The 14,606-nt window shown below is 42.2% G+C and overlaps 1 protein-coding gene across 4 annotated transcripts in view; it reads right to left on the minus strand.

The window, feature by feature from the left end:
* magi3a (membrane associated guanylate kinase, WW and PDZ domain containing 3a) overlaps window positions 1-14,606 on the minus strand; it is a 126,685-nt gene that overhangs the window by 36,102 nt on the left and 75,977 nt on the right. For all 4 annotated transcript variants that reach the window (XM_084367376.1, XM_084367377.1, XM_084367379.1 and 1 more), the window contains exon 3: window positions 8,481-8,600. In XM_084367376.1, coding sequence (XP_084223502.1) covers window positions 8,481-8,600 — 120 coding nt within the window. The remainder of the gene's footprint in view (window positions 1-8,480; window positions 8,601-14,606) is intronic.

Below are 14,606 nucleotides of genomic sequence, written 5' to 3' on the forward strand. Positions count from 1 at the left end.
TCCCTAATGATGGATCAATCTCCTGACCTTTGGATTTGTACAATATGCTGCTGAACCGTCGGTTGCCCACTCACAACATGTCACAGGCTACATGAGCATTTTGAGCAATTATGCAGTATACGTACACAAAAATGTATACTTACTTTTGTTCTGCACCGCGTTTTCTATTGTAAAAGCAGACTGTATGGAAGGATGAGAATAGAATATCTCAGTGTTTGTTATGTGCCCCTTTTGCTTTAAAGACAGCAATGCACTCGAGCTGGCATGGACTCCACAAGCTGTGTGTGCGAAACCCGATGACTCATTTTATCCCAGCATGAATTTACAGTAATCCACAAAGCTTCGTGTTTTTTGCTTTGGCTTGGCTTTTTCAGTCTTCAAGTGCCACCACGAATGTTCAAAGGGGTTGAGGTCGGGTGACTGTGGAGTCCGTGACAGACACAAGGAGTCCCGACTGTCTTCAAGTAGTTCTGTCAAAGCTCTGAGGTGTGTTTGGCCTCGTTATCCTGCTGCGGTATGAATACTTCGCCACAAAGACGCAAACCAGGAGGTGTAGCATGTCTGTGAAGGATGGAGTGGTATGTCATTTTGTAAAAAATCTTGAAAGACTTGGATTCATTAGTAAATAGGCCTGTTTTCCCCGTTATCCACTGTGAAAGTCCAGCATTTTTTAGGCAACCTCAAGTATTTGGCCTCCCCTCCCCTCCTGGGAAGTGGTTTAGAAACTGTGACCCGACCACTACAAGTCTTGTGACCAAACTTTTGCTGATTTCGTTCTTTATTCTGCAAATTCTGAATCTGCGATGAAGTTGTTTTCCAATCGCTCAGGGAACTAAGCTTGATGGATCCATCTTCTGATGGAGTGGTCACTTTAGGGTCTGCCTGATCGTGCTTTGGATACAACTGATCCAGATCCAGTATTTTAGAGCTACATGCACTTAAAAACCCTCTTGGAAACCTTAAGTCTCGCCATGATTTGACACTGAGGAAGCTCCTCTTCACTTAGAATAACAATTTGACTTCTGACACCTCAAACTTTCTGATTATTTTTTAGGTTTACGCAACAGTATTAAGAGATGTTCGGCGTGGTCGCCCACTGTGCATCTCGACTGGGCCGCTGTGTTTAATCTATTAGAGGCTCTGTTGTCTTAAACACAGAATGGGACAGCGGATAATAATATTACAGCCCATCACAACAAATTCAACAGTTTTTATCATCAGCAGCTTATGTAATTTTAATCTCGCTTCGCTTTTGTCACATGGTGGCAAAATGACAAGCGCCGGTCGTGATAAAAGGTAAACATCAGCAGAAACAGTGCCCACAGAGGGCTGATCGTTTCAGCACAGTGTTGTTACATTCAGGCTCTGTTTGCAGCTTTGTGAGGGTGGTGGGTGGACAGTGGAAAGCAAAAGGCATTTTCATTTTAACAGCCTGGGCCAACACTTGCTTGGCACTGTCAGCGAATTACACAGTCATTCACTCATGTTACACATGCAGGGTTGAGTTTGCTGCCAGTAAGAAGTAGTTTTAATGTCAAAGGGATTTTTTTTTTGTGCCCGGAGAGATCCTGAGCTGAAATATGCACCACTAACCAGGAAACAAATGCGTATGTACAGTAGGTGTGTGTGTGTGTGTGTGTGTGTGTCATCTGTTTCAGGCAGCAGCTGCCAGCGTATCTCATCTCCAACTCGTGAGAATCTGAATAGTATGTGATTTCGACTGTGACCGGAGTTATATCTCCAGCGAGGCTCTCTAAATCTCAATATATCCTTCATAAAAACTTTCATTATAAGCAGTGATTGAGGCACTACAGAGAAAAGATTAATGCAGTCATGGTCATTTAGCGATGTGAAATGCAAGCTAATGGATTTGTGGCAATGTTTTCAAACACAAATGGACATCGGAGACGCCCCCTTATGCTGTGGAGGTTTGGGAAAACCTCTCAAGGGTTTTATAGTCTGGCTCAGGCCTTCCTCCACCACCTCTCCCTCACTCTGCGTTTATCCCTCTGCCTCTCTGAACCTGCCAGCCACAGTCACAGGCCCTCATTAATCATTGACGATGGGCTTCCACTCTCCTGGGCAGTGCCCAGTTTGCCCAGGCCTCATAGCTGAATGCCAGTGCCTCGGGCGGGTGAAGCCCATCTTGCGCTCCAGCCTTGGCTCGGGGCTCGGGCCCTGCTTGGCATGGATCCCCGCACTTTACAAGCCAACCTTGCCAGCCCTGCATTCCTACGCTCCCTGTGCTTGTGTGTGTGTGTGTGTGTGAGGTGCACAACTTATGCCCTGCCTCTCATAAATACAGGTCCTCTCTAGTTTATGTTCATCTCCTCAGTCTGTGTACTGACACCTGATATAAATTACACTTCCTTCCTTACACATCTTTACTTCCATCCTGTTATTTTTCTTACTAAGCTGCTCTCATCCATCCAAATCCTGCCCCTCTTTATCCCTCCATCTTTTGTTCTGCAACTTTTCTGTCTCAGCTATTCTCTTACTCCCAGTTATTTGGATGTGTGCAATAAGAAAACTAATCCTGTGTTATCAGCAGTTCAGTCGTAGGAGCAGAGGTACTTCTTACTAATCTTTCAAGCCTCTGTCTTTGCCAGTTCCTAGGAGTGGGCAGCTGTTGCGAGCTAGCGCAGCACCTTTTCACCCTCCCTCCTCTGTGACTTCTGGCCCGCTGCCCTGCCTCTATCTAATCCACAGCTACGCAGCTTTGCCTCCGAAACTTCACAAAGCCTATAATACCAAAAAACGACCCCATTATAAAATGGTTGTAGGCAATGTGGTCCAAAACAAGGGGGCGGTAAATGGTCATTTCTTTTCCAGTGAAGTCAAAGGGAATACATTTTGTATTGCACAAAGGGGATTTCATCATCTTCTGTCCCTCGTCAAATTGGCACCTTGCAGAGTTACAACTAAGGACTGTAACTGTCACAGCGAATCAAAGCGGCCTCACTCTGTCCTGTCTATAATTCGTCCTTTTTTCCCCTCCCTCCCGGCCTTTGTGGCCTCATTTGTGGTGTGCAATTCTGTACTTTTTTCTTCTATTTCCCCTGAATCCTTTCAGAAGGCCACTGACCCATGATACTACCTACCTAATAAAAGTAATGTTTCCTGGGTCTGCTCTGAGATTTCTAGCCTGATAAAAGGCCGTTTTTCCTCGACACTGTTGCCAAATGTTTGCTCACGGAGGAACTGTTGGGTCTCTGTAAATGAAAGCGTATGGTCTAGACCTGCTTTATATGAAAAGTGTCAAGAGTTAACATCTGTGGTGATTTGGCGCTACATAAATTAAATATACTTGACTTGTCATCGTGCTCTAATAGACAAGAACGGACTGTGAAGGCATCCAGTCTAATATAGCTTCACTATTTTAAGCCTTGCGATGAACGTTAGTTGATGTGTAACCATCTTACATTAGACCAGGGTTCTTCAATGTTCTTCAACAGGCCAAGGACCATATTAAACATACTAAACCGGGCCCACAATAACATGCTGTGCGGCCTACAGTCCCATTTATAAACAAGTCGTATGTATAGGATTCATGGTCAGACTATCATCAATATTAAATGTCAAGTTAAATGTTTTTCTGTTTTACAACTTTATTATTTATTTTTCCTAATAATATGTTGGATTCATAACTTTCTATTATTTCTAAGTACTATCAAACAGTCATTTGATGGGCCCCCCTGCAGCTACTCTGAGGACACCCTGGGGGTTGCAGATCCCCTGTTGACGACCCAGTCATCAGACAACAACAGGGTCGGCTCAGATTATGTTGAGTAAGTCAGTTACTGAAAACAAATTACATGGAAATATTTCTATTATAAACTTGCAAAACTAATTTAATCTATTCATCATAGCTACCTAGTTATTCTAATCTGATTACGTCATCTCGCTCACATGTAATCTATTACTACCTAACACAGGACCCTAGAAAGTAAAAAAAACCTCATGATACAGTGGTGTATTGAATACATACTAAATAAATGTGAGCATAACTTGAGGAATAATAACTGTGCATTTCCATATTTCGACTTCCAGCTGGAATCTTTGAATCGACTTTGTAGCCACCCTACTGTTGCTGAGAAAGACACCTGCTTTCCTTGAATTTTTTGCTCGTCCATTTCGAGCTCCCCGTCTCTTGTCATGAATGATTCATGCTGCTGGCTTTTCTGCACCGTCCACAGTGAGGGGGAGAAAATTGGATATGCCCTAATTCACATACATGCATGCAACTCTGGCACACGTGCAAAAATCTAATTCTTGAAAAGTTTCTGCACAGCCAAGGTACCAAGTATTCACTCACACCCTGACACGTCCACATCATCCTGTAAAACTAAAGCTGGCAAACTAATCTCTTTGTTTTTGTGCGGTTCAAACTTCACTCCACCGACGGCTGAGTCAACTCCGCTGCTAAGACCTGCTCGGTATGCAAAGAGCGAGATTGTCGGGGTCTGAAATGTAATGGATTAATGCAGACGCGTAATCATAAACACAATTTTCCTCTTTTATGCTTGGTTAAATATTTTCTATAATATTGGCTTGCCGGAATAACTTTCCATTATTGGTGAGCGATATGACAACCAATCACTAAAATGCTCTTTGTCTCTGATAATGGCTCCAGCAGAGCAGAGGGGGTGAGTGTCACTCTTGGTTACAGATTAACCATGGATATATTCAGCCCCTGTTGTTCTACAGGTCTGGAGGATTAGTCACAGCTGTGAACATGGCCGCCCAGGTCGATGTTTCCGTTCAATCAGCCACAGATACAGTACGGCCTCGTTCAGACGGGGAAATGTAACGTCCGCTGAAGAAGCCAGGCATGTGAGGGAGAGACGGAGACGATTTAGGTCCAACTGCTTGAAAGCGAAGGTTGGAACAGGGTGTGGTGTTACATGAGCCATCGACGCTCGAGAGTTCAGTTCGGTTCGGATTCTGTCCCACGAGAGGAAAATTATTTTTGTAGCATGGAAACAATAAAACACAACAAAACAAGAGAAGACATACTGTACGCACAACAGAAAGAAGAGCATGTGTTGAGAAAACTAGGACAGATAGGACAGGGATGAATGTGCTTGGTTGCAACAAGGGGCAGTTAATTGTATATTTAAGTTTTGTGTGTTTATCGCATATAGGGTTCAACCACACATCTATTCTGTTACACCTAAACCTGCACGATGTAAAATTCAGTAAAAAGATCATCTAGGCAGCGTCTCTGTAAATTCTTGCAACACCAGCCTGGCTGTAAACGTTTGCCGAATAATTAACAATCTGTCATAGACAGCATTCAATAAAGTTAATTTAGATTCTCTTACTTCAACAACTCACAAAATTGAGCAATTTCATAAGGGAATCTGGGGAATATCTCTCCCTCTTCATCTCCTTCCTGTTGTTGACTGTGTAGTCTGTCTGCTGAAGTGTAAGTTGTTGGAAATTGTTCCGGGCCACAAGCCACGTCCCAGCGCTGCTCCCTAGCCACACTTTAATGTACTTCCATGAAAATACACGTCAATACAACAAAGTTAGGATGCTGTGTAAAACATAAATACAACAGAATGTGATATTTGCTAAACCTTTTCGAACATATACTCAAAAACAGAACACAGACAATTTATTTTATGTTTTACCTCATCAACTTCATAATTTTTTGTAAGTACCTGCTTATTCTGAATTTGGTGCCAAACAAGTTGGGACAGGATATAAAATCATTTCTTGCCCTGTGTTTGTCAGTCTTGCGATGGTGACTGATGTCTGTGCGACTCCCGTGATCGGCACAAAAAACGACAGGGCAGATGTTATAAAACGCACGTCCCTTTCCTTTAAAAGGTTGTTTGAGTGTTTCTTTCTCTTCGTCACTTCTCTGTTCATCTGTTGCTCGCAGGGCCTAACAGCACAGTACACTATGTGCTGAAGAGTGCCAGAACAGGTTTTTTATTAACCAAAATGGGAAAAAGGTGTGAAAATTTGTAATAAACTGGGAGAAACCCCGGGAGAGGGAAATGAAAATCGTGATTTTGCAAGAGGGGAAAGAAAAGGGGGGCGTCCTCAAAGGGCTCGGCCACTCGCAAGCAGGGACGGGGCGAGGTTCACCAAGACGTTACGGGCTCAGGAACACGGCTTACACGGCATGTTAACGATGTTTTTTTAAATCAAAGTGGTGCAAGTTTAAGAAATGTTTGTGCAAAAGCATTCTGTGTGACAGTCTCTCTGTAAAGTCTCCAGTATCAGATCTGTAGTCAATGACTAACTCACCATGTGGAAATCATTCATCACGTGGTAAACATCTCCCTGCATTTCAAAAGCTTGACTGTCTGCAGATCTGTGTTTGTGTGTGAAAACTTTATCCAACAGTTTATCCGTGGAGACTCCGAGGTCAAGAGTTTGGGCATTAATGATTAACTTTCTGCAGGGGCTTCTGAATCTGTGCCTTCGGTACACACACGGTTGTGTTACATTAAGCAGGGGAAGGGCAGAGCCGATCCATTATTCATTCTGTTGACTGGTTCACAGGTTCAGGGTTAGAGGGCCGGTCTCCCAGGGGTTTGATATGGGACAGAGGGCGGAGGAGAGCGCTCTGACGTCGCCAACATATTTCTGGAACAACGTGTAAAAAGCATCAGGATGAAGTTGTGTTTGGCAAGAAAATCACCTGGGGATATATTATCTTCGGTTCTTTCGCATTTTACGGTGACAGGTTGATGACACGGGCAATGTGTTGACTTCACCTGATGACCTAACAGTGCACAACTCAGCGAATTCACAAAAAAAACAAATAACCGGGTATCATGAGGGGAATCATCCTCCGCTGCAGCCGAGTCCCCAGGGCGGGCTGAGACGATGTACTCTACTCTGTTTCTGTGCTGTTACTCTTTTCCTGCGTCAGCTTTATTGTAGTCTACCTCATTTCTTTCACATCTAACCTGTTCGGGAAGCTTGTCACTGTTATAGCATGGGTTTTTAAGTAGTTATCGTCAGTTTTTACTTCATTTTGAGCTTGTTTTGTGTTTATTTTATTATATTTTATTGACTTTTATGTACTGATCTTTTATTTTATTGTTTTATTGTTGTAAATGTCCATCTAAAGTTGTCTATTTTTGGCCATTTGTTATTCATTTGTGCTATGTGAGGCACTTTGGGCTGCAAGTTTGTATGAAAGGTGCTACAAAAGTGAAGCTGAGATAATTGAATTCTGATGCGGTCCAAACAAGCGGACAAAGACCACCTAAAAAGCTGTCATCAAAGTGAATCTATGGTAATAGATATGTGATTTTAGCATCAATTCAAAGGCTGAACTACTGTTAAATCCACCTGCGATCTGTTTAAGATGATCACAAAGCCCATTCATGTAATATCACGTTTGTAATCATGTTGCACAAGTCAAAGGAATGTGTGTTTTGTTCGTGTATTTTGGCAGTTCTTCATTCAGACTGTTCTTTTTCATTCTGTTCATCATTATTCAGAACATGAGGTTGAGTTGCGGTCTCGACTCATAATCGGTTATTTCTTGCTGAGGTCTTGGTGAGAACATTAAAGGCAGTAAAGTGCCGCATGACCGGCCATTAGTCTCAGGAATTTTGATTTCCCCCGTGTGGGCCCGTGTGTTGATGAGGTGGGCTGGCAGCCGTCTGATCTGATCCGATCCGTCTGATAAAGAGGTAACCTGTGAGTCCAGATGACTTCATGTTTACTCCTTCTGAAACCGACCACAACTTAACGCAGCGATGGAATAGTTTTTTTCCCCCTTTGGTCTCGACCAAGAACCAAACTGCAGGTGTAAAAAAATCACACAAACAAGTGGGATTGCAGAGCTTTAAAAAGTGGTGGGATTTGTGCAATTAGGGTTTGAATTGCTGCCAAAACTGTACGTGAGTTTTGGCACGGATACCAAAATGCTTTTTTTTTTCGACAGCAGGTAAGGAAACAGGTTTCCCTCAAAACACTTGGTATTCATTTGAGAAAGTCTGCTGAACCTCTCTGTGCATCAATGTTTCATGTTGTCTTGACACAATTCTGCTGCCGTACAACAACTTCCCTTTTCTAAATAACGACACGTCTCAGTCGAATCACACATTTGATGGCAACTTTTGTTGTATCGACGTCCCGAGAGGACGTCCACCAATTAGAAGGTCGGTTTGATCCCTCGCCCCCTGCAGTCTATGTGTCAACATGTCCTCGGGCAAAACACTGAGCTCTAAATTGCTCCCAGCGCTCTGCCATCGGTGTATGAATGTGTGCGTGATTGGCTGAATGCTGACTTGTGTTGTAAAGCACTTTGGGTGGTCGGTAAGACTAGAAAAGCGCCTTATAAATGCAGTTCATTCAATATGCAAGCCCGAGGTGAAATACAGGGGAGCAGGTAGCCAATAATTCACACCAGCTCATACAAATGTAATTTTTCAACTCATTATATTTTCAGTTTTTCCTGCCACCAGTGTCGTACAAGCTGTACTACGTGTTGTGTCGAGACGTACCATCGTAGGTGCCGCTCTCCAGCAGCAGTCCACTTTCTTCCAGGTCACGAAATTCCCCCACGCTGATGAAATTGTAGTCCACTCCAGGAACTTCCCCCTCTCTGGGCTGCCGAGTGGTGCCTGCCAAAACAGTGACGTTGTTTAAGACAGAGGGAACAATCTAAAAACGAGCGGAATGAGCCATTTACTAACATGGGGGTGGGGTGGAGGGGAGTTGGAAGTGACACTGTATTCAGCATGCCCACAGGGATTGTGATTCAAGTCCAAATACAGAACTCAGGGGTGCATCTGTGTCTACATCATGAATAGTCAACAGAGCTGGGACCACAGAGCTGTGAATTCATTATTAAAATATGAAACGGAGGGAAAAAAGAAAAACACAGCAGCGGCACAGCTGTCAGAATACAGAGCAAGTGTAACTGATGATAATGATAATGAACAGGACCTTAATTGCAGACTTTTGCTTTGACTTCTGTGTCTTTTTCCCTTAAGGATGAAATTAAATGCCTTATAAATGCAATAATTAAATGAGGAGAGTAAGAGGAGGCGGTACATTAGCGGATTAAATCTCACCTCGTGTTGACCTTCTGCATATTTGTAAAATAATTAAGCTACTTTTGTATCTGCCGTGTGAGTGATTGAGGCGGTTTCTCCTCACAATCACACGCATTGCTTTAGTTTCCAAGGCGACATAACAAATATATATATATAAGTGACTAAACAGGTATAGTCGTGACCTGTCAGAATAATGCAACTTAAGTAAAAAACGTGTTCGTGCCAGACATCTCTATCCGCCAGAAACCAAAAGGATGAATTTTTGAACTCACATAGTTGACTCATACATTAATGCTCAGAGGGCATCACTGTCATTTCCAATAACATGAGACATAACAGTGGTTGAGGAAGTATCCACGTCCTGTAGTTAAGTAAAAGCACTACAATTATGTGCTGCTCTTTCCTGAAGTAAAGTGTGTATGATGAGGAAAATGTACTCAACTGTAAAAGCACTCAATGTAGATAAATATCCCCAGTGACTGTCACACTATCATTAAATCATAAGATTATTATCACTCTTGTATTAATGTAAAATCAGAACTGTACTGTTGTTGTTGGGACTGCAACCAGTGAATATTTCCATGATGGATAATAGTGTTTTTTATTTAGCTGACTGACTTTTCAATTCTAGAAATGAATATAAAAAAAGAAATGCCATCACATTCCCCAAAGTAATACATCCACCATGTTTGTTTTGTCCAACCAATAGTATAAAAATTCTAAATTGTTAAAAATAAGAGGCAAATCTCCACATTTGTGAAGCTGCTACCATGAAATGTTTTTGTGCAAAATGACAAACAGTTACAGTATAATGCCAACTGATAATTTCATCTGTAAAACTTCTGGTAGTTTGATTTACATCAAAACATATTTTAGAAGTTATTTGGATGTTTTATAGACAAGAAAATGTAATCTGCAAAGTAACTGAGTGACTAAAGCTTTCAAATAACAAGCAAAAATAATAAGTCAAATATTCAATATCTCTCTCTGAACTGCTGTGGAGAAGAAGTAGAAAGTAGGATAAAGAGAAAAGATTCATATCTGTCACGTCTGTACTTCGCCACTTGTTTCCACGATTTCTTTCAGGTTCATAAACGAAGCCTAACTCTCTGAGGTCACGGGAGTAAATGTCATGTTTGTACAGCGTATCGTCTCCTTCATGCCAGTTGTCATGGTCAAGGATCAGTTGCTTCACGTCTCAAATGATCTTGAAGCAACATCTGCACTATCAGTTCCAACTTTTCTCGATTTTCTGCCCGTTTTCCACTATTTTATTCGTTTCTTGTGCCTTAAACTCACTCCCACTGCAAAAGCAAACCTCCACACAGTTCCTGCAGAGTCCCAGCCATTAAATATTAATCCAGCATAAGTGCTGCATCTGGAGCAAGAGTCATGTTTTGCCCTGTTGATGCTCTCATCTGCGAGACACCGAAAACATATTGTTATGAAAATGATTTCACGCTCCCCGACATGCCGAGTCTGCTTACCGTCATTTTAGATGTAATCAGGGCTGTTACGGTACCTCAGCTGAACTGCTCTGCTATCTGTGCTGCAGGCACAGGGGGATTTTAACTCGGAGTTTAATGGGAACCTATCCCCATTCTTCATTTTCTTTCCTGTGTCAACATCCACCCTGACTGCAGTGTGAGCCATCACATCTGAAACAGTTTAGCCTGTTGCAAAGACAAATCTTTTTATTTTGTCAAATGGAGCAATCGGAGGAGACCGGGCCGAACCACAAAAAGGAGGAAATACGAGCTTGTTTTTAGGAGAGGGAACAGGGAGAAAGTGGTTATTTTTTATTGTTTATACAGCTACTTTACCTGAAGATTCTCATAAAAGTTAGATCAGATTTACTGCCTTCACAGTTTCAGCTGATGTCTCAAGTGTAATGTGATGACGTGCAGAGCTGATGGGATTTTCAAAGCGGGTTACAGCTTAAAAAAAAAAAAAAGGAAACGGGGATATAAAGGCTGCGGATGCTATCTGCACTGATGCGTTCTGGATGGGTGAATTCACAGAGCAAAGCATCCCATCAGCCTCCACACCTGGGCAGATGTGAGGGAAGAGTATTATTACAACCCAGTCATGTGAGGAGAGACTGCTAAGAAAGTCGAAATCTAGCCGTTATCTGAGAAGTAGCTTTGGGACGAGGAGCTTTGAAGAAGAAAAAGAAAATTTGCTGCCATGTCTCACAGGAGAAGAGTGCACTGTTTAAACTTCCATCTTGTGTGTGTTTTCTTTGAAGAGATGAAACAACCTCATGAAAACGGAATTAAACCAACGAAAAAAAGGAAGAAGTGCTACTAGTAACCAGGTCTACAGGGGCTGTCGTGGCTCGAACACAAAATCTAGCTCTCTAGTTTTATGTGTGAATTCTATTTTGAGAGTTTCCCTCCGAAGCAGGTTGAACACCCACTCTGTGAAGGCACCAGAAGCCAAGCGACAAGGATCAACCAACGTCGAGGCTCCGAGATGCTGATTGCAGCTGAAAAAAATTAAAAAGCAACACAAAAAGGAAAAAGCAATGATTTGATACCACATGCTGTAGTGCCAACTTTGAATAAAGTAAAGGAGAAAATTAGGCACAGTAGGATGTTGGCTTTAAAGTCTGATGAACACACAATTAATCAAAATACTATCTTGGAAAGGAAAGCCGTGTTGAACGTAAGCGGTGTACACAAGTCAAACGTCTTGGTCCTGATTGATTCACACAGCATACTAATAATTTCTCAGTTGGGAGCACATGCACATGCTTACAACTAGCTCAACTAGCTTGCTTTTTGATGCGGCAGTAGCTTCATGCATTCAGCTGAAAACCTTAATAATACTGGTGCTTAAAGCAATAATCTCTAAGATTTTCATGTAAATAAATGTGTAAATGTGAAGTCACTATCTATCGATGGATGAGGTAACACTATGATGATCGAGCCTATGGCCCACTGATGAAAGCCCCTCCATCTGCTGTAATACCAAAGATGCACACTGGGTGTCGGTCGCGAGTTTCCCGGAAAACATGACACCCAGCAGAGGTTGGTCGGCCAGAGAGAGTAGGCAGTTCGCACGAGACATAACAATTTTGTTTGTCCTGGTCTCTGCTAGCATTGGGAGTAAACGGTCAACGTAACTGTTAACGGTCATTGCCGAACCAACAAAAAAAAGACAACAAAGATAACAGCGGATGATGAAATGGAGGAATGAATGGAATCAAATGTTATGGCGGCGTGGCAAAGCCGCCAACTGACAACCGACTGACGTCACACAGGCGACACTGGATCTATAGGGAGCAGTGAGGTCCAAAAATACACCTGCAATTGCTGCTTCCAGAAATCTGAGAGATTGCCACTTTAACTTATCTGTACAATAATACCTGTTATTAAGTAAGTAACATTATTTGCATTTATCACAAACTTTTACTAAACTTGTCCAAAAGCTCATATATATTGGGGCGCCCAATGTGCAGAGGGTGTGTCCTCGCTGCAGCCGCCCAGGGTTCAGTTCGATGGTTGCGAAATCAAACGAAAAGGAGGCAACGTGGGATAAAATCAGGCTCAAGTGGCTTGTACCTGCATTTATACAATTTAGAGGCCCCTGTGGTTAAATACAACCTTTTTATGCCATATGCAGAGAAACTGTATTTGATATTGTGAGCAGTTTTTAACGTTAACTTTCACTTTTTCATTTCTGCGCTGCAGCTACATCAATGCAAAGCTGCCTTCTCTCTCTTGTCTCAGTGGCTTAAAAACTTAAAAGGAGTCCTCTTCAATCTTTAAAAAAAAAAGAAAAATCACAGATTGAAAACCTCGGGCTCTTTTTTTTATATTTCCACTATCCTTTCTTGTTTTTTTTTAAATCTGGCAAAGAGACTCGTGGCTGATTGCCGTGCCATGCTGGATATTAATGCCCAGGGACTGATAGTGAAAAAGAGAGGTAACTGGTGTTGGAGTTGGGGGTCGAGATTTAGCAACGCTCTCAGGATTTCGTGGTGCCCTGGACCCCTGGCACTGTCTTGAGCGCCTGACATCTTTTTGTGGGTGGCAAAGTGTGACACTTAATGAAGCCTCGCCGTGTGTAGTGGGAGAAGAAGGAAGTCATGCTTCTCTCACTCTGATCCGCCATTCGGGCTGCTGTAATGAGCGCAGGCATCATGCTGTAATGGCTATTTAGGCTTCTTGCACGGTCACTGCGCCTCAGTGTGCTGTGCTAAGCCACCGGCGAAGGCTGGCATGAGCAAAGCGGACAGGGGACATATGCCGAGCTACTGAAGCCAGACTCCAATGTCTCGCATGGGATGTGCGATGGCACAAGTTTTTTATGTCTTCAATGTCTCTCCGAATGAGACTCAAATGTTCTGAATTGGTCGAAACGAGAACATGATGTGTGCTGTCAGAGCTTAAATGACCGTAATACTCTTTAAAGATGATGGGAGGATATTGAGCCCAGTACTTGAGATGTAAGAAATTGAGATTTGGCTGCCTTTAATGAGAAACCCAACGGATACTGGATTTTTATGGTTAAAGCTGAGGCAGATATTAGGGAGTAAAAAAAAAACTCCAACACCGATATTCTTTAATATACAGAATATATAATGTACATAAACACACTGTTGCAAAAATCCCTCAAATGTGGTTATCGAACACTTGAAAAGACAAAGATACGTATATATATATATATATGTGTAATGTAGGCAGGATATTTTATAGTTGAGGAACACCTGAGGAATTCATACTCCAAACAGCTAGGGGGCAGCGTATCACCAGGGTAACCACTAACTGCTGCTAACTGTAGCTGCCGTTAGCAAGTTAGCACAGTCAGCAGAGTAGCTAGGAGCTAAACACGATGTCAAACATTTAAAATAACACTTGTTTTTTTAACGTTTTAAACTAAAATTCTTACAATTTGCACCTTTAAACTTCAGTGCACTGAAACAATAAACCTTACTGGGAATTTAAGAATTTTGAATGTGGTCATATTGGACAACACATACGCTGATACCAATATATCTGTTATAAGATTGGCTGAACACTTCTTCTAACTCTTAATACTCCATATAAATGAAAAGCTGACGAGCACTGAGGCCTCACAATGTTTCTATTCTGTAACCGGTTTATACATCTCTACCCCAAACCAGATTCAGCAAGATGAGAAACCAGAAAAATGTTATTATCTCCTGTAAGTCATTACTGCTCTATTGTACATTAAATGCAACTTCAAAATATGCCTTTAAATGACTTCCCCCTCCTCGCAAAATGTCATAAATGCAGAGCTTTCTAAATGCTAAGTGAGACGGATAATAAACGACGTCTGGAGAAGTGATAAATAGCAAAAAGGTTGTTTTTTTTTTTAACTCAGCTGTGCAGCCCAGAGAATTGCAGCTGCTCTTTCATTTACGCCTGTTGGCCTTGTTGTCCATTCAAAAATCAGTCGGGTATAAAAACAAAATGCTCTGTCCCGGTTATTTATTCTTCTATTGGAAACAGGAGCGGTGGAGCGCACTCATAAAGAAAGACAGTAAAAAGAGAGAATGGAGAAAGAAAGAGAAGCGGCGCTCTTTCACACCTTTAATTGTGA

Source organism: Pagrus pagrus (genome assembly GCF_965226575.1).
Source record: "Pagrus pagrus genome assembly, chromosome: 11".
Taxonomy (NCBI): domain Eukaryota; kingdom Metazoa; phylum Chordata; class Actinopteri; order Spariformes; family Sparidae; genus Pagrus; species Pagrus pagrus.